This window comes from Bos indicus x Bos taurus, chromosome 5 (assembly GCF_003369695.1).
Source record: "Bos indicus x Bos taurus breed Angus x Brahman F1 hybrid chromosome 5, Bos_hybrid_MaternalHap_v2.0, whole genome shotgun sequence".
Classification (NCBI taxonomy): Eukaryota; Metazoa; Chordata; class Mammalia; order Artiodactyla; family Bovidae; genus Bos; species Bos indicus x Bos taurus.
Window position 1 is genome coordinate 91,044,028 of NC_040080.1, and position 19,213 is coordinate 91,063,240.

The following is a 19,213-nucleotide window of genomic DNA, read 5'->3' on the forward strand; positions in this document are numbered from 1 at the left end:
AGGCACAGGCTTCTATAATGATCAGAGTATCAGTACTTTTCCATTTAGTTTTATAGATTTTAAAAATATTTTTATTATGTTTTCTCTTAAATAACAAGAAGAATGGATTCAACCTGGGCTGTGCAATTTTGTTCTAGTTTATTCAGACAGATTCCTCTTTCCCTTCTAAAGTAGTAAACATTGTCCACAGACCTCCATATAGACTATTTTAGAGAAGAAAAATGGTTTTATTTAAAGAATTGTACAGATTGACATGAGTTTTCCCCTTTGATGCCTCTCTGAATGAGTTGTGTATAAAACTAACATACCTGTGCAAAGTAAAATGATTTCTCTTTCAATTTCTTCATAATCTAAAGTAAGAATTTCTAAGGTGGTTGGGAAAAGGAGCAAGAAAAGGGGAAGAATAGACTTTCCTCCCTAACGTTGTTTTTAGCATTCATCTCAGGACCTGTATGTTAATGTCATCCATATACCCTTCAAGAAAGCAGTGAGATTTTTACATGTTTATTTAACATCTGTGAATATATCCGCATGTTTCACATAATTTCCATTTCACTGAAATGTAGTGGTATGGAATACGCAGTCATTTGAGTCATACTTCTGCTTTGCAGTTACTTCAAGTATTCAATACCATATATGTAAGTGGTTCTTCAGAAAAGGCTTAGAAAGAAGTGGTCTGCTGATTTTCAGTCTTGTGATAAAAAATTGTTTCCTTTCTTTTAAGTATGATCAGCTTGCATCAAATTATTCTACAGATAGATTACATCAGAGAAGAATATGAAATATTGTCTAGAGTGAGCTTTTGGTGGTTTCCTTTTTGCTTGCAGACAAGACTGGCTTTCCTAAATTAGAGTGAACGTAAAGCAGTTTTTGTGGGGAAGGCCTCTCTGTGTGTAGAGGGTGATGCTTGTCTAATGTATCGTTTGCCGGTGACGGATATCTTATTCATTGTGCTAGTGAACTGAGTGCCTTCTTATTAAAGCAGACCTGTGTTTTTCTACATGATTATTTTCTTTTCTTTTTCCAGGAAAGTTGTGGAGCAGAAGTTTAAAGTTGGCCTATACACTGCTTAATAAACTGGGGACCAAAAATGAACCTGTATTAAAACCTGGAGATAGGGTAATTGTTGTTGTGTTTTTTTTTTAGGGAGGTGATGTTTTATTGTTTTCTAGCATGCACATTCTGGACTTTTTTTGATGTACAACAGCACAATTTATGTAACTGTTATTCTTAGAAATTGAAAATCATTTGGTTCCAACCCAGGTTATAATTCTTGCATTTATAGTTTGAAAAATAGTCACATGTCTCTTTCTGTGTAGCTCCTAATCAATATACTGTTTTAAGGTACTAGTGAAAATAAAGAGAAACCTAAATCTTTCTGTAAATAAATATTTCAATATTTGGACAACAACAGTAGCAATCAAGATTATTCTTTGATATTTTTCTTTGAAAAATGCCCCATAAAACTTTAAAAACAAGTTTTCTGGGGTTTTATGTAGACAGGGGATGAGAGTTATGTTACTTCTAAGGAGGAGCAAATTTACATCATTATTTTTTCTTTAATGAAGGTGACATTAAATTTTATTTAGTATTTAGAGGTTTTTTACACTTTCTAAATAAAAGTATTTGAATCATCAAGCATTACTTTTCATTTGGAGTTGTAGAATAAAACACCCAGTGCATACACAACAGAATCCTTCTTAGTAGGCTCATGATTACAGAATCTCCTAAACTAGCCTTTTAAAAATTTGCATCATGGCAAAGGGCAGCTCAAGTAGACTTTTACTAATAGTGTGACATGTGAGCATTTCATAATCTTCACTGAACCCTAAGAAGGTAGTTTTGTGTCTTCCTAATGACATGGACACTTGTGTGCAGGAAGGAAATGGGTTGTTTAAATGTCTTTTGGAGTTAGTATCTTTTTAGAACTCTGGAAGGTTCCCAATTAAACTTATCTTGGGAGTAAGAGAATTTGAAAGTGAGAGAAGGGAAGACAGGTGTCCAGTGTTATAATTAAGTTTCAGATGTTAATCTGTGAGTATCGAAACCAAGTAACAAGCTCCGCAATGATCATGACTTCTGTCTTTTTGCATCTCTTGAGGAAATTAGGGAGAGTTAGTTGTCCCTGTGATGCATTACAGGTGAGATCACAGGTCTGAACATATTATGGAGGTTTCACTGTTTACCTTTTTTAAGTGAATTAACTTTATATTCATAAAGGTTTCTACAGTGATGCTTAAACTCCCAAATGCCTTCTTGCTAGAACACTTGCAGTGTTGGTTAAATTGGTAAGGATCTAATGCAGTGAATTTGTTAAAAAGTATTTGGGAATTCCCTGGTGGCTCAGATGGTAAGGAATCTGCCTGCAATATGAGAGACCCAGGTTTGATTCCTGGGTTGGGAAGATCTCCTGGAGAAGGGAATGGCTACCCACTCCAGTATCACTGCCTGGAGAATTCCGTGGACAGAGGAGCCTGGCAGGCTGCAGTCCATATGGTCTCCAAGAGTCAGACACGACTGAGTGACCAAAAAAAAAAAAACCTTAGGTTTGCTTAAGGTTGTAATTGAGTTCTTTCATTCTTGTAGGTTCATCTATGAGAGAAATAAGACTTATTCTTTAATATGCTCGTCTCTCTAGAGAGATTCATCACATTTATTTTATTGCTTTAGCCCTGCACTAAAGTAAATTACCTTAGGTTTTGTAAGTAATTAACTTACTACTTAAGGTGAGTTGTTTATTGCTAAATCACCAATAGAATTAAGTGAAAAATTTCTTATGGTGATGATGATAAATTACATTATAGTCTCTAAATTGTGCCTTGTATAATTGTAGGAATGTCAGATCCTTTTAGATTTGTGCATCCTTCTCAATAACTTAATTTTCTTTAGGCTATTAAATAGTTTGACTTACTGTCTTCATGATAAATATCATATATAAATGTACTACTTAGAGACATTGAAAGCATTGGTCTGCTTTTATTCCTCTCTTATTAAATGTCATTATGCCTTTTAGGTAGCCCTGGTTTACCCCAACAATGATCCGGTCATGTTTATGGTGGCCTTTTACGGTTGTCTCCTGGCAGAAGTGATTCCAGTGCCCATAGAGGTACCTCTTACCAGAAAGGTAATGCTGCTTGATTTAAGAGGAATGTAGCCTGATGTAACATGGCAGGCATCGAGGTTCTTGGATCAGTTGACTCAGTTACAACACTAAAAGGGGATTCCCTGGCTGCTCAAACAGTCAGGAATCTGCCTGCAATGCAGGAGACCTGGGTTCAGCCCCTGGGTTGGGAAGATTCTGTGGAGGAGGGCATGGCAACCTACCCCAGTATTCTTGCCTGGAGAATCCCATGGACAGAGGAGCCTGGTGGGCTACAGTCCATGGGGTCCCAAAGAGTCAGATATGACTGAGCGTCTAAGGACACACCACAGAACACTTAAAACAGTCTGACCATTTTCCTAAGTACTTAACTTCACTTTCTAGAAACAGGGAAGTTGTAGAAAATTTATTTATGAATATTTTCAAGTTTCATGAAAATAACCTGTTTCCAACTAAGATAGAATTTTTATAGTATATATATATATACCACTTAAAAATTATGGGGACATACTTGACTTTTCAACAATTAGCTTTTATAGAGAGTCCCACTCTTGCTTCAGAGACTGTAAGTAATCCACATTTATAGTAGGTGGAATCTTTCTATACGAGCATTTTCCTTAACATCTAAGATTTCTATTAAGTCCAAGTGTGATGCAGTGATGTTGTGTTACTACTCTGGGATATAGAATTTACTTTGGCAACACATCAGCCCTACTAAAATGAAGCATATGTAGCAAATGTCAAAGTTTTACCAAGTGATTTCTCCATGAGCTGTTTGACTTTAATTTTCTCATGCAGTTTATTATTGAGAGTTGATGGTAAAGACAAATATGGTGGAAACTGTAGATTTACAAGAAAAGAATTTTTTTTCTGAAAGGAATAAAAAACAAAATGAGTAGCATCCCTGAAACTCTGGTTGATAGAAGAAAATATCTTTAGATTGGTCAGGAAATCATAGGGTTGTTCTTAAATTATTAAGTTGGCAGTGTTTATGTGGTTTCATAATGATACTTTTAAGATGACATTTTAATGGAAATGCTTTAGGCTGTATCTTTTGGTTTTATTTCTCTACTGCTGTTGTAAGGCTTAAATCTACCTCCTTTAAAATAGAATAAGAAGAAGTATATGAACTTGGGTATAATTGTCCATTTACTTTCATTGTAAATTTGGACATTTGGTGTCCATTTACATTATTTATTTTGTTCTGACCTGAATTGCTTTCTTTTTGGATTTGAGGTTATGGCTAGGTCAGGACAACTTAACCATGTTCACTTTTATTTCATTTCCTGAGATTAATTTAGAAGAGGAGCATTGCTGACCTTTGAGTAAAATGGCCACATTTGGCTGGTGGAATTCATCGTTAGCAGCGTCAGATTAATGAAACATGGTTTGCACTCAGGAAATCATTGTGCTGTAGCAGTTATTTGGAAGAACATATTGTCACTAGATTTTGACAGTTGCCAGATATCAGGGGGATTTCATGAATGTATTGCACAAGTGCCAGAGCATTACTAAGTGTCAGATTTTGGGCTTGGGTATGCTCACGTTCGCTCCCCTACCATGTTCATTATCTTTTCTCCACAGGATGCTGGGGGGCAGCAGATTGGCTTCTTGCTAGGAAGCTGTGGTATTGCCTTAGCTCTTACCAGTGAGGTTTGTCTAAAGGGATTGCCAAAAACTCAGAATGGAGAAATCGTACAATTTAAAGGTTGGTAATATTTGCACCTGATTTATCAGTTAAAAACTAATGCTGAGTGCTTTAATTAGTGTTTTAATTTAATAGTAGCTAAGTATTTAACATATTTTCTTATTTAATTCTCACAGTCTTATGAAGTAGGTACCATTATTATCCCCATTTTACAGGTGAGGAAACTGAGACACAGAGAGGTTAAGTAACTTGCCCAAAGTCACAGCTAATATATGGCAGAGCAGCGATTTGAACCCAAATCTGTCTGATTCCACAGCCCACACTCTTAACCTTTATGCTGATGGTTGGAAAAGCTACCACTCTGTTCACTAAAACTAAATGCTACATGTAGAGACAGAGGATAGACCACTAACCTCAGTGGACTTCCACTGCCAAATGGACCTCCCAGTTGTTGAGGTAATGTCAAGGCCTGGTGTTAGCATATGGAACGGTTGTGCTTTTGAAAGAAGGTATAAATGCCTGATGATTTATCACTAAACACTAAATGAGGTATTTTCTTGGTTATAAAATGATCTTGATTTGATCTCTTGATATTTAAAATGGCCAATTCATTGTGAATTCCTTTTCTGATGGCTTAGGCAATTCAATTTTTATTTTGGGTTTGGTTTAGGTTGGCCCCGGCTCAAATGGGTTGTAACAGATTCCAAGTACCTTTCAAAGCCACCTAAGGACTGGCAGCCCCTCATCTCACCTGCTAGCACAGAGCCAGCATACATTGAGGTAAGTCCCAAGTCTGGGACATACATTCTGGCTTTTCCTTTGGCTTTGGTTGAGGTCCCATAAAATTTAAAACTAACTTTTTGCAGTTTTAATGTTAGCAGGTCCCCTTGGTTTGTTAGATTGCCATCTTTTGCCCCATAAGATGCTTTCCAATGGCCCTTCTGTCCCAATTATTTTGAGCATAACTACCTATTCATGAGAATGACAACAAAGAAATTGACCCTTGTCGTGTAAGAAGGTTACAGAAGACTTTAAGAAGTTCAGAGGTTTAATAAATGATTTACTAGTGGAGGTATTTCTCTGCTGCTTTGGGGATGGGAGTGGTAGGGGTGAGGGGGGAAGTGAGAGACTGAAGAAATGAGGAGGAAAAATAGCTGTGCTTGAAAAGAACAAATTTAACAGATGAAGAGCAAGAAGAAACAGATGGCTGGAGTGTTTGGTATTGAAGGTTATTGTGGTTGCGTGATTGATTGATGACATAATCCAGTTGAGAGATTAAGACCTACTGCATACCAGGCACCAGGCCAAGTGCTTTAAATGCAGTATCTCAGTCAGTCCTCACAAGTACCCTGTGAGGTGGTGGGGTGAGGGGGCTGTTAGTAAACCTGCTTAGTAGCTAAGAAGACTAAGACTCAAACTAACTTGAGTCACCAGCCAAACGTTTGTCTAAAAACTTTGACTCAAAAATGACAGAGCTGGAACTCAGATTCCCGTCTGTTGCACTCTAAAAATTGTGCCCTCAAGTACTCTGCATCTTGCTTGAGACAGTGTTAGTAAATGTTCAACAGCTGTTTGCTAAATTAATGAATAAACATCCATAAATTATTTAAAAAAAAAAAAGATTTTGGGAAAAAATGCCCCCAACCGTGAGCCCTGGCTTCCTTGATAGCTCAGTTGGTAAAGAATCCACCTGCATGTAGAACTACTGTCCTATACATTTCCAAGCTTCTGCTGTTCTGAAAGAACTTGCAGTTTTCATTGGAATCCTCTTATTATCCGTAGGACATTGCTAGTGGGTTTCAAGTGTCCTTATAGAAAGTACAGCAAGAGGGACTTCCTTGCTGGTCTGGTGGCTAAGATTCCACTCTCCCAGTGTATGCCGCAACTAAGAGTTTACATGCCACAACTAGAGATTCCACATGTCACAGCAAAGATCGAAGATCCTGTGTGCCGCAGCTAATACTGGTGCAGCCTAATAAATATATTAATTTTTTTTTTAAGTGATGGCAAGAAAAGTTTTCATGGGTGAGGGGTGGAGAGGTGGTGTTGGTTACATTGGGTTTCATGGGACTATGGGTCAGTCACGGTGAAGAATTGACCCTCCAAGTCTGAATCTCTGGAAAGAGGTCTGAGCTGGAGATAGAGAATTGAGAGTCATCAGGAGTGTGGTACCCTGATGGATAGAAGTGAAAAGAGGGCTTCCCTGGTGATACAGTGGATGAGAGTCTGCTTGCCAGTGCAGGGAACCTGGGTTCAGTCCCTGGTCTGGGAAGATTCCACATGCTGTTGAACATCTAAACCCATATGCCACAACTACTGAGCCTGTGCTCTAAAGCCCAAAGCTGCAGCTGCTGAGCCCACGTGCCGCAACTGCTGAGCCTGTGTGCTGCCGCCACTGAAGCCTGTGCACCTAGAGCCTGTGCTGTGCAACAAGAGAAGCCCGCACTGCGACTAGAGAGTAACTCGCAAGAGAAGCCCACACACTGCGACTAGAGAGTAACTCACACTCTCTGCAACTAGAGAAAGCCGGTGCACAGCAACGAAGACCCAGTGCAACCAAAAATAAATAAATAAATTTTTTTTAAGTGAAAAAAGAGGAGGAAGAACAGGACTTTCAGGGAATGCCAGCATTCAAAGGATGAGCAGAGAGAGTGAAGGGAAGGGAGAGAGAGAATGTTGAACAGGAAAGAGGATTATCACAAAAACCAAGAAAGGACAAAGTGTCAAGAAAGGTGTCAGAAATTACAGAAAGGTCTGATACAGTGAAGTGTGCAATATATGCTTTTGATTTAACAATAAAATAAAAAGTGACTGATTTTGGTAAAAAGCAACTTGAGGAGGATCGAGCAGCTTCGAGGTAAAAGCGAAATTACAGCTGATTGGTCTGGAGGCGTGAATAGGCCGTTTCCCAGGCTCCCCTCCCTGCCAGGAGCCGCTGATAGACTAACATGCCTTTGGCTCTGCTTGCTGTGTATTTGATGCTGTGCTTCTGTTAATGCAGCCCGAGTCACTTGTTTGTTTCCTCTGCTTTAGCAGCCACTTCACGCTGATTAACTAATTAACTAATTAAACTTTGAAGAATTTTTCACACCTGCTTTTGTTGAGCTTTGTCATTCCCTAGTTCTGTCTTTGTGTGATTGAAGTTTTAGGCCCAGTTGCCTACTCTCAGATATTTATATGAAGTGTTAAATTCAGCCCATTGTCATGGTTTTTCTAGGTCTCATTTATGGATTCTAGTTTTGTCATTTGAAATAACCCATTTTATTGTTTCTTGTGTTTTTGTTTTCTGTGGTTTTTTTCTCCTAGTATAAAACAAGCAAAGAAGGGAGTGTAATGGGAGTTACAGTGTCCCGCCTTGCAATGCTGTCTCACTGCCAAGCTCTGTCCCAGGCCTGCAATTATTCTGAAGGTCAGACTTCACCCCGTGACTGGCTGCACTGTGAGCTCAGATCTCTGTGACTGCGAGCCCTCTGCCCGGTGACTGGACTCCAGTTAATGACCGCATTCAGAGGGAAATGTTCTAAGACACATTCTTGGCTCGCTTTTGCTTTCTTCTTTTTCACAAATATGCTGTAATTTAAAGGAACGAAAATTCTGGGCAAACCAAATATGTAAAGAATGATTTCTAGAGTACAGAAATAGAGAGCTAATTAAATCCATGTGTTTATTAGCTGTGGAATGTCAGGTACCTTCCTCTCCCCATGCATATAGAGCTGTCACCAGCTGTAAGTTTGGAGTTAGAATCAAAGAAATTCTGCTACCAAAAAGTACAGATTAAAACACAAAATGTATTCTGGATTGTTGGACTTTAGACGTGTTGATAGATATCGCATAATGATGATTCCCCTTAGAATGTTCTTCACAATATTAATTCTTTTAGTGTTTTATTTATTTTTCATAGAATGAAACAAGTTAATACATGCTCCTTATGGCAGCATTATACAGCCACATTCTTGTTTGGTTAAAAAGTATATATATATGTAATAAAATCAATCAAAATATCAAAAGGAGTTGATTGAATTATCATATAGTCATATACTGGGTTATAATCTGAGGTTTCAAAACTCAGGTTCTTAAAGATTGTTTCAGTATATCATTAAGTGGAAACAAATCAGATACAGAGCAGTTTATGCCAATTTTGTTGTCAGATATCTATTTCTATACAAGTATATAAGCTTAGAAGCATATGTGCATGCATATAGATACGATATATAGATTTATACATATACCGCCATTTTTTATTTTCTCTAGGAAGTATAATTTTCTACATATGCTTGTGAAACTTCTGAAACAAACATGTGATCCTTATATAATTTGGAAAAAATTATTATCTCAAAGACAGTGCCTAAGTCAAGGAATTCCAAATTCATTGTGTCATCTGTGACCATGTCACCCTATGATCACTTCCCCAGCCAGTTTGAGGGGACCCTCATGTGATCAGAAGACCCTTAGAGCTTTTAGTGGCTTTTTAAAAGTATAAAGTCGGTTGTTTAATAGAGGCAAGTGACAGAATTTTGCTACTTAAACTAAAGATAATTTCCTTATGTTTTTTTCCTGTTACAGGAGAAACAGTGGTAAATGTTCTAGACTTTAAGAAGGATGCTGGGCTGTGGCACGGCATGTTTGCGGTAAGCTACACGGAATCAAGAGCTTGATTGTACTTATGATTCAGATCATTGTGTGTACTGTGAAACCACAGCATCTCACCGTGTCTGTATGAAATTTAAGCTGCCGAAAGATCAGTAGTATTTTCCAGGGAAATTTAATTTTGTGATACGAATGGTAATTTTTTTTTTAAAGGAGAATGTAATTCTGTTTTTTCTTCATTGTGTGGTTGGTCATACCCTTCATGTAATAGTATGTAGAGGAACTTAGGATCCAAAATTTTTTAAATATCTAATATGATAGCTCAAAGCTTAAAATATTCTATCTGTGACTATATGTTTTTCAAAGAACTCTGTTTGAGTTACCTCTTCTCTTTTCTGAAGAAAAGATTACCTAAATATATCTAGGACTTTGAAGCTATGGTTAATAATACCTAACTTTCTGTTAGACAGAATGCTTGAATGAGTCCATGTTGCAATGAAGGAATATTGTAAACAAGGTAGATCAGTCTCCTTTCCACAGGAGAGGAACAGGTACCATGTGAAGGGAGTTAGAAAAAGGTGACTTCCTCCCAGCTACGGCCTCAATTTTTATGAAAGAGGTAACAGTTGAATTGGACTGAGAAATGAGTAGAATATAGTGATATAGCAGAGAAGGCAATGGCACCCCACTCCAGTACTCTTGCCTGGAAAATCCCATGGACGGAGGAGCCTGGTAGGCTGCAGTCCATGGGGTCGCTAAGAGTTGCACACGGCTGAGTAACTTCACTTTCACTTCTCACTTTCATGCATTGGAGAAGGAAATGGCAACCCACTCCAGTGTTCTTGCCTGGAGAATCCCGGGGACGGGGGAGCCTGGTGGGCTGCCGTCTATGGGGTCACACAGAGTCGGACATGACTGAAGTGACTTAGCAGCAGCAGCATAGTCATATAGAGATTTTTGGGAGGGTGAAAATGGAGGGAGGCATTTCAAGTGGGAAAAGTTTCTTATGGAGCATTTTGATTAGGAGGGAGGAGAGAAGAGACACAGGACCCTCAGGACCTTTGAGAGTATCTTGTCCAACTTCCTCACACATTGCAGGAGACTAAGAAAGAGTAGGAAATGAAGCCCAGGGAAGAAGAGTGTTTCCCTTTTCTCCCAGGATCCCTCAGATTAGTAAAAGCCTTATTCCTTGAGCCATACATGCTTTCTAGCTCTTCTCTGAAGTCCTTCCCATTCCCCTACCCCCCTTTTTTTAAATCAGAATTAAGAAACCCTTGTGAGGAGTTAGGATCTTCTCTCTGTGATACACAGAGCAAGATAGGGACATGTGTGAAGAACTGGTTATAAACACCATTCTTCCCCTGAAATCCAAGTTTGTCACCATAACTAGAAACTTGGGGGAGGGAGGAAAAAGAGGTTTGCAATGGTATTTTGGTGTCTTTGGACTGCTTAGGTGGTGCACACAATGGCCAGTCTCAGTACCAAGGCTGGATCTCTTTGGGGACGGGAGTCCTGGGTGTGTTCGGCAGGAGAGACACCAAATTGCATGACCCTCTCAGATTGTTCAGTTCTATCTACCCAAACACCTAACAGGTCTAGGCAGGATCTCCTGTAAGTGACAGGTAAACTTTGCTTTCCTGCTTTGGAAGACCCAGCCCTTTGTGGTATGTAGTATGTGCTTATGCTTGCATAAGCATGTTGAAGGAAGGCGCTTACAGGGTTGGAGGGCAGTTGGCAGTTGTCTGTTCGGTTTAAAAAGCACACATCCTGTGACTCAGTGGTACAACTTTTCGGTACCTACCCTAGAGAAACACTTGTGCACGTGCTAGGGAAATGAGTATAAATATGTTCCTTGAAACGTTGTTTGTGATTGTAAAAAGTTTGTCAACAATAGGGAAATACCTAAGTAAACTTGGTATAGTCATACTATGAAATACTATGCAGTGGGTTAAAAACATATATAGATCTCATACACTGATAGAGTAGATTTCATTATGTTTCGGGCTTCCCTCATGGCTCAGACGGTAAAGAATCTGCTTGCAATGCAGGAGACGCAGATTTGATCCCTGGGTTGGGAAGATCCCCTGGAGAAGGAAATGACAACCCACTCCAGTATTCTTGCCTAGAGAATCCCATGGACGGAGGAGCCTGGCAGGCTACAGTCCATGGGGTCACAAAGTCAGACACGACTGAGCGACTAACACTTACACAAATATGCATAGATTTAGCTCTAACACAATTTAAGTGAAAAAAAAAGGCAAGTGGCAGATACATGTATAGTATGTTGCCTTTCATGTTAAAAACACTTTTCTATTTCTGTGGGGAAGAATATACATATAGATACCTATAAACATGAATGGAAGGATCCATGGCAGATTCTTAACAGTGATTATCTCTGAGGAGGAGAGGAGGGAATCAGGTTTGAGAATAGGTAGCAAAGGAGGCTTCAACTTTATAGTTAATATTTTAGACTTTTTTCAAAGAGCATTAGTGTTTGAGTATAATATGGTTAAAATTGTTAACAGAGTATCAATTCAGTTTTAAAATGCTAAGTGTGTATTAGATATTGATTACTTTTATCTTTCTTTGCTTTTCAGAATGTAATGAATAAGATGCATACAATTAGTGTACCCTACTCTGTTATGAAGACCTGCCCTCTCTCTTGGGTCCAAAGAGTACATGCTCACAAAGGTAGTTACACATAGCATCTAAGCTTTAATTATGTGACTGTTGGAGATTTCAGGGCTTTTCAAATTGGTCTCGTAGAGACATACTTCTATGCCTTGGAACCTTAACAGATTTTAGAATTTGGTTACTATAAGATTAGATATGCTGTCTCGTTCATCTCAGTTGGTGTCCTTTCTGAAGAACGGAGATGACTGTGTGTGAATCTGAGCCTGAATTAGATTTATTGGATGCTCTGGTGTTCGATCCTTCCTTGGCTTGTGTACGAGGCCCATCTGTAGGTCTCTGTGAGCAAGGTAGTCATGTGTCCGTCAGTCACTGCCGCCTCAGAGCACCTGGCATCATTTCTTTGAGACCTTTCTTATTTTCTCTTAAGTGCAATTCATGATTCCTAAAACAAATGAAAATGTTTTTACTGTAGCTTATTAATATCTACCAGATTTAGCACATGTGTGTTAACTTTACCCCTTTTGCATTTATAGCCAAGGTGGCTCTAGTGAAATGCCGAGACTTGCACTGGGCTATGATGGCTCATCGGGACCAAAGAGATGTGAGCTTGAGTTCCCTCCGGATGTTGATTGTGACGGATGGAGCTAATCCTTGTGAGTATTTCTGGAGTGTCAATCTGGGAATAGCCTTTCCTTTGGTAGGTTGAGGTTTTCGTCCCCTTTCCATAAGCAATTTTTTTGTTTTTAAACATCTGTATTGAGAGAGAATTCACATATCATAAAACTCACCCATTTAGAATACAGTTCAGTGGTTTTAGCATGTTCATAGAGTTATAACACTATCACCACTGACCTGAATTTAGAACATCATCATCCCCAAAAGAAACCTCATACCCATTAGGCGTCATTTCCCATTTCCCATCCTCTGTCCCTTAGCCCCGGGCAACTGCTAATCTACTCCTTGTCTCTATATATTTACCTCTTCTGGACATTTCACATAAATGTAGTCATGCTATATGTGGTTTTTTCTGACCAACTCCTTTCACTTAGCATATTTTCAAGGTCCCTCCATGTTGTAGCCTATGTCTGGACTTTATTCCTTTATACTGCCATAAAATATTCCTTTGTATAGATATATTACATTTCATGTAGTCATTCATCATTTGATGGATCTATAAGCTTTGAAAAGCACTCTGTTCTCACTCACTTAGATCCTTTCTCTGTCATGTAACTAAAAAGAGCAATGAGGAAATAACTTACTATAACCAAGTGTCTGGACTTTATATAAATTCCCTGTCAGCAAATCAGAAGAGTTCACAAAAGCTTTTTAGAGACCTTACTGTGTTGCCTCCTTTTCCCAACAAGCACAAACATCCTGAGCCTCCATAGGGTAGACTCAGGTGGAGCATCAGACACTACTGTGTTCTTTGCCATCAGTGAACTTTTGTCAGCAGTCACAGTGATCATTCTGGTATAAAACACAAGCCTGGGACTGACCTTAAAAAGAAACAAGTTAGTGAGTACACGAAAAGGATGGCGCTGAGCCAGAATATTAGTAATGCACAGGCCACAATGGAGCAGTGGCTTCAGGAAGAGTTGCTTACTTCCAAACCAGCTGCCTGTTGCCTGCAGTACACCTCTGCTATTGATTGGGCAGTTCAGTAGGAGCAGCCATATTCCACGCTGTAACTTTAAATAGTGTCAGTGACCTTTCATGGGCTGGACAAGCATTTGTTTGTCCTTGAAACCTGTCAACCACCTCAGAGATGCAGTAAAATACTTGCACAGAATTAATGGCTTGCCAGGTGGCTCAGTGGTAAAGAATCTGCCTGCCAATGCAGAAGACGCAGGAAATGCATTTTCAATCCCTGGGTCAGGAAGATCCCCCGGAGAAGTGAATGGCAACCCACTCCAGTTTTCTTGCCTGGAAAAAATCTCATGGACAGGGTCCTGGTGGGCTACAGTCCATGTGGTCACAAAGAGTTGGGCACGACTGAGCATACACTCACACAAATGATGTACAGATGTGTCAGCTTTCTGTTCTTTCCAGTTTCCTGCAGTAATGAAAATCAGACTTTCAAGCTTTCACATTCATCTGTTTCAACTCCTCAGGGTCTGTGTCATCCTGTGATGCCTTCCTGAGTCTGTTCCAAAGCCATGGTCTGAAACCTGAGGCCATCTGTCCATGTGCTACTTCTGCCGAAGCCATGACTGTCGCAATCCGCAGGTATCGTTCAGAATGTTGGTGCTCTTGATGGATGTTATATCTCTGATCAAACGTGCAGAGTTGACTGGGTGGTGACAAAGGGGTGAGGTCTAATTTTCTGCTTCATAAGCCTGAAAATGAAGATGACTTTGTAAAGCAGTTTGAAGCATCTCATTCATTATTCCTACTATTGCCCTAAGTGTAACTAGGAAACTGAAATTTTATTTCAGCTGTTCTTATCTTCTATTTGTGAATTTAGTTCTTTTTCTCTCTTCAGAATCCTTAGTATCTTAGACAAGAAATGTACTTGATCATAGCTTACATGTGGATACTACCTGTACATGTAGTACACTCAGGCCAATATGTTCTTTTAGTAAAACTATTTATTTATTTATTATTTGGCAGCAGAAGGTCTCAGTTGTGGCAAGTGGAATCTAGTTCCCTGACCAAGGATTGAACCTATGCCCCCTGCATTGGGAGCATGAATCTTAACCACTGGACCACTAGGGAAGTCCTCAAGCCAATATATTCTTAACAACCAATTAAGTTTTACTTTTCCCCCATGCTTTGCAAGTATTGGCAGATTTTTAGTAGAAAAAATGAGGATTTTTGTTTGTGTGGTAGCCAAAGGAAATTTTTCTTTCTTCCATGTTCATACTTTTCTCTTAATAGCTTTTAATTTGACAAATTTGATAAGTTTATTTTGTCTTCAGACCTGGAGTTCCAGGGGCCCCTTTGCCAGGAAGAGCCATTCTCTCCATGAATGGATTGAGCTATGGGGTAATACGGGTCAACACTGAAGATAAAAATTCAGCACTGACTGTTCAGGATGTGGGCCATGTGATGCCTGGGGGTGAGTTCTCAGGAGCGCCATTTGCTTTTCATAAGATGTGTCTTTAGAGATAGCGGAGGCTGATGAAATGCGATCCAAAACCAGGAATCCAAAATTTAATACTTAGACTCTTTGTAAGAGTCTTACCTTCCAGCAGAATTGGGTGATTTAATTGTGAATGTTTCAGTTACAGTTGTTCACATGGGTAGCTAAACACTAGAGTGATACTAAAGTAGTCTGGTTTTCACTATAGTTACCAAGATGTTGGGCCGACAGAAAGTTAGAGTACTCTGCTTCCTGTGTGTTTGAGTTTGATCTGTGTAAGGGTAAATTAATTTAACCCGTTTCTTCAGACTTTGCAGTCATTTTTAATGTCAGTCTTTAAAAGCTTCAGTCTGCATCTATTGTATGTTTTGTTTGCTGAATTTAAAAAATTACCTTCAGGACCAAAAGATGGAAATTTCCGATATACCTATACAGTGTCAGGTCTCTCTTTAACATTCCTGTTTGGTATTCTAACTTAATGCTGCTCAATAAATGGGAAACTTTCCTGGGTTCATTAGGATGAGGCTGTTTTTGTGAAGGTTTTCCAGGCTGTTCCTTGACTGTGTTTTCTGTACCCTAGGGATGATGTGCATTGTGAAACCCGATGGACCTCCTCAACTCTGCAAAACAGATGAAATTGGAGAAATCTGTGTCAGCTCCAGGACAGGAGGCATGATGTACTTTGGGCTTGCTGGGGTGACCAAAAACACATTTGAGGTACTTGATGTTCACGTTGCATGGGGAGAATGTAGGGTCAGCTATGGCCGCTGAGCTGGCTGATGGGAAATAGACCATGTAGCAGTTGGGAGTATGTGCTCCAGAGGCCGGGTGCTCGGGCTCCAGCCCTGAGAGCCACGGCCTAGCCAGCCCTGGGTGAACTGCTTAACCTCTCTGCCTACTTTCCTTCTCTTTAAAATTGAGTAATCATAGTATCTACCCCAGGATTGTTGGTGAGAACCAAATGAGTTAATGTTTATAGAGTGCTTAGACCAGCACCTGGCACGCAGAAAGTGTTCTTGTTTATCTCTTAAAAAGTAAGAGTCCTCACGGAAACACCCTAGTCAGTGTCCCATGGTTTGAGCTTTATAAATTAATTAATTAATTTTGGCTACTCTGGGTCTTCATTGCAGCACATGGGCTTTCTCTACTTGCAGTGCTTGGGTTTTTCATAGTCGTGGCTTCCCTTGTTGCAGAGCATGGGCTCTAGGGTGCATGGGCTCAGTAGTTGCAACTCCTGGGCTTAGAATGGCATGTAGAATCTTCCCGAACCAGGGATCAAACTCACGTCGCCTTCATTGGCAGGTGGATTCTTAACCACTGGACTACCAGGAAAGTCCTGTAAGCCCCAAGGTTTAATTCTGAGAGTGCAGTGAGAATGGATTCATCTTTCAAGAGTAGACTCAGGTTAGCCAAGCTTGTCAAGACTGATGTATTAAGGCAAATGTGCTCCAATAAAAATTAATTACAAAAAAATAGATGGATGTAAATTGGAATGCCAGCTTCCTAATGAAAAATGAAAACCTGGTCTGTCACAGGGGCAGATTGCTCTGATTATTCAGTCTTTCAGTGAGAGAAATATTTATTGAGTGCCTTCTGCGTGTCTGGCACCATTTTCCATGCTTGTGGTACGTCAGGAAAAACCCAAAACTCCTCAAATAGCTCATTTTTCAGTGAAACTAGCGCATCATTTTTCTGCAGGCAGTTCTGCATGTGAAGCCAAATTGTAATGAAAGTCTGCCTGGTGAGCCTGGAAATCAGAACAGGCATGATTAATTGTCTGTATTTCCTAACTGGGATTAACCTGCCTCAGGCTTCCTTTTAGGGAACAGAGAACTCCAGTTTGTGGGCCATGTTCCCTTCACATTAAACAGGGTTTATATGACCACTGCCGGTTTTCAGTTCTTTTAGCTTCCCCTTTGGGCTTCCTTGATGGCTCAGATGGTAAAGAATCCACCTGCAATGCAGGAGACTCAGGTTCGATCCCTGGGTCAGGAAGATCCTCTGGAGAAGGGAATGGCAACCCACTCCAGTATTCTTGCCTGGAGAATTCCATAGACCGAGGAGCCTGACAGGGTACTGTCCATGGGGTTGCAAAGAGTCAGACACGGCTGAGCGACTAACACTTTCACTTTGCTGTTAATCCAGACAAGTGGTTCTTAGTCTCACTATGGTATGGCACATCTGTCTGCCATCCCATATAAAAATCAGCACATGTAATTATGTAATAATAGGTGTAAATGGCAGGAGAATCTTATCTTTATGTGTGGTGTGGTGGCTGAAAAAGGTTCCATCATCTATGTTTACACAGCCTAAAATGATATGATAGAAATTATTAAATATTTAAAAATTGTTTTAAGTAATTTATTACTAAATTAAATTTAATACCATCTTTTATTACCATCATCATCATCATCACTACTACATTCTTGGCTTACCTTCAAAAGTTGTGACCACAACAACAACAACAAAAGAAAACAAAGCAAAAAACAAGTTGTGACCAATTCATAAACTCTTAAAGCACATGTTCACTGCCATTCTCTTGGCTTATTTTCACAGGCGACTATCTTTGCTAAGGGTATATACATTTTACTAATTCCAATCTCACCTTATTTCTCTCTTAAGTGCTTGGACTACATATGTTTCCATCTGAGTTTTTCTTCATTGCACTAAATAAGATTCTCAAGCAGTGTTTGAAGTTACTAATAATATTTTAATATGTTCCCCTATGAGGGCAAGTGCCTAGCCAAAATTCTCAGATTTAATACTAAGCTTCTAGGTCCATAGTGATGAAGAAATTTTGAAATCTGCAGTAGGAATTTAATGACAGTGAAGTGGAATAAAAATCCTAACCAAAAAAGAAGAAAACTATTGCATTGATTTTGCAGATTAAAATTTTTCTAATATTTTTCTTACTGCATTTTTACATTTAAACCCTATGAGAATTTTCTAGTGTGGTTAATACTTCACTAGAAAAAGATCTAAAAATGGCTGGTTAGAAGATAAAAGTGAGTTTTAAAAATAAACTACTGGTAGGGAATTCCCTGCTGGTCCAGTAGTTAGGACACCTCTCTTTCACTGTGGAGAGCCGGATTCAACTCCTAGTTGGGGAATTAAGCTCTTGGTGTGACCAAGGAAAAAAAGCTTTGGTGAGAAAAACTTTGTAACACATATGAATACAAATAACTAATTTTCCATTGTCATCACTTACTATTGATATGAGACAAATGAAACTCTCCATGCCTCACTTTCTCATCTGCAAAATGAAAATATTCTGTCTCACAGGGTTTTCTTGATTATTTCTAAAGTATTTACACCTGTGCCTGGCACACGATAAGCATTTAATAAATGTTAGGTCTTGTTATAGTTATTCCCTATATAAAAGAAAGAAATCTTAAAAATTAAAGGGAAACATCCAGTCAAATAGAAAAAATAGACAGGAGACCTGACTAGGCTATTCATTAAAGAAATACAAATGGCTGATAAGCAAAGGAAAAGAAATTCATCTGTGTTAGTAATAAAGAAATGCAGTTAAAGTAACAGTGGGATTTCTTTTTTTTTCCTACCAGATTGGCAAAGTTTGGGAAAATTGTTAACATATATTAGCCAAAGTATAGAGAAAGCATTCTAATATGATATTGGTAGAGTGTAAATTGCTATGATGGTTTTGTAGGACAGCCTGTTAAAATTGAAAAGACTGATGGCCTTTGTACAAATGCACAGAAATAGGTACAGCAGTATTCAATAAAGCACGGTTAGTAATAGTGAAAAATTAGAGTGACCTACCTAGCCAGAAAGACTGGTTACATTCTAATAGTCCTAAGTCTGATGGTTTCTTGAGTACAGACTCTGGGCCAGGCACTGTGCTGATGTCTGCAAATCTGTTTACATTCCCTTGATCTTTACCCTAAGCCTGTGAGAGGCATTGGGAGTTCCGAGTTATAGCCAAAGAAACTGAGGTTTAGAGAAATGTAGGCACCTCCTCAAGACCCACATGACTAGTAAATGGCAAAGCCAGACATTGAATTTTTATCTGACTCCACACACTATGTTATGTCATCACCACTGTGATGGTATATTATAGAATTCTTATACGAAGGGAGATAGATTTACTATTACCAACTTGAAAAGGGATCCAAAATACATACACTATGTGAAACACATA

At 39.1% G+C, this 19,213-nt stretch overlaps 1 protein-coding gene across 3 annotated transcripts in view; it reads left to right on the forward strand.

Annotated features, from left to right (window-relative positions):
- Positions 1 to 19,213, forward strand: part of DIP2B (disco interacting protein 2 homolog B) — a 229,803-nt gene that overhangs the window by 170,349 nt on the left and 40,241 nt on the right. For all 3 annotated transcript variants that reach the window (XM_027542839.1, XM_027542841.1, XM_027542840.1), the window contains 11 exons: positions 1,028 to 1,119; positions 3,014 to 3,124; positions 4,685 to 4,808; positions 5,419 to 5,528; positions 8,055 to 8,157; positions 9,312 to 9,376; positions 11,933 to 12,026; positions 12,503 to 12,622; positions 14,081 to 14,195; positions 14,888 to 15,027; positions 15,632 to 15,768. In XM_027542839.1, coding sequence (XP_027398640.1) covers positions 1,028 to 1,119; positions 3,014 to 3,124; positions 4,685 to 4,808; positions 5,419 to 5,528; positions 8,055 to 8,157; positions 9,312 to 9,376; positions 11,933 to 12,026; positions 12,503 to 12,622; positions 14,081 to 14,195; positions 14,888 to 15,027; positions 15,632 to 15,768 — 1,211 coding nt within the window. The remainder of the gene's footprint in view (positions 1 to 1,027; positions 1,120 to 3,013; positions 3,125 to 4,684; positions 4,809 to 5,418; positions 5,529 to 8,054; positions 8,158 to 9,311; positions 9,377 to 11,932; positions 12,027 to 12,502; positions 12,623 to 14,080; positions 14,196 to 14,887; positions 15,028 to 15,631; positions 15,769 to 19,213) is intronic.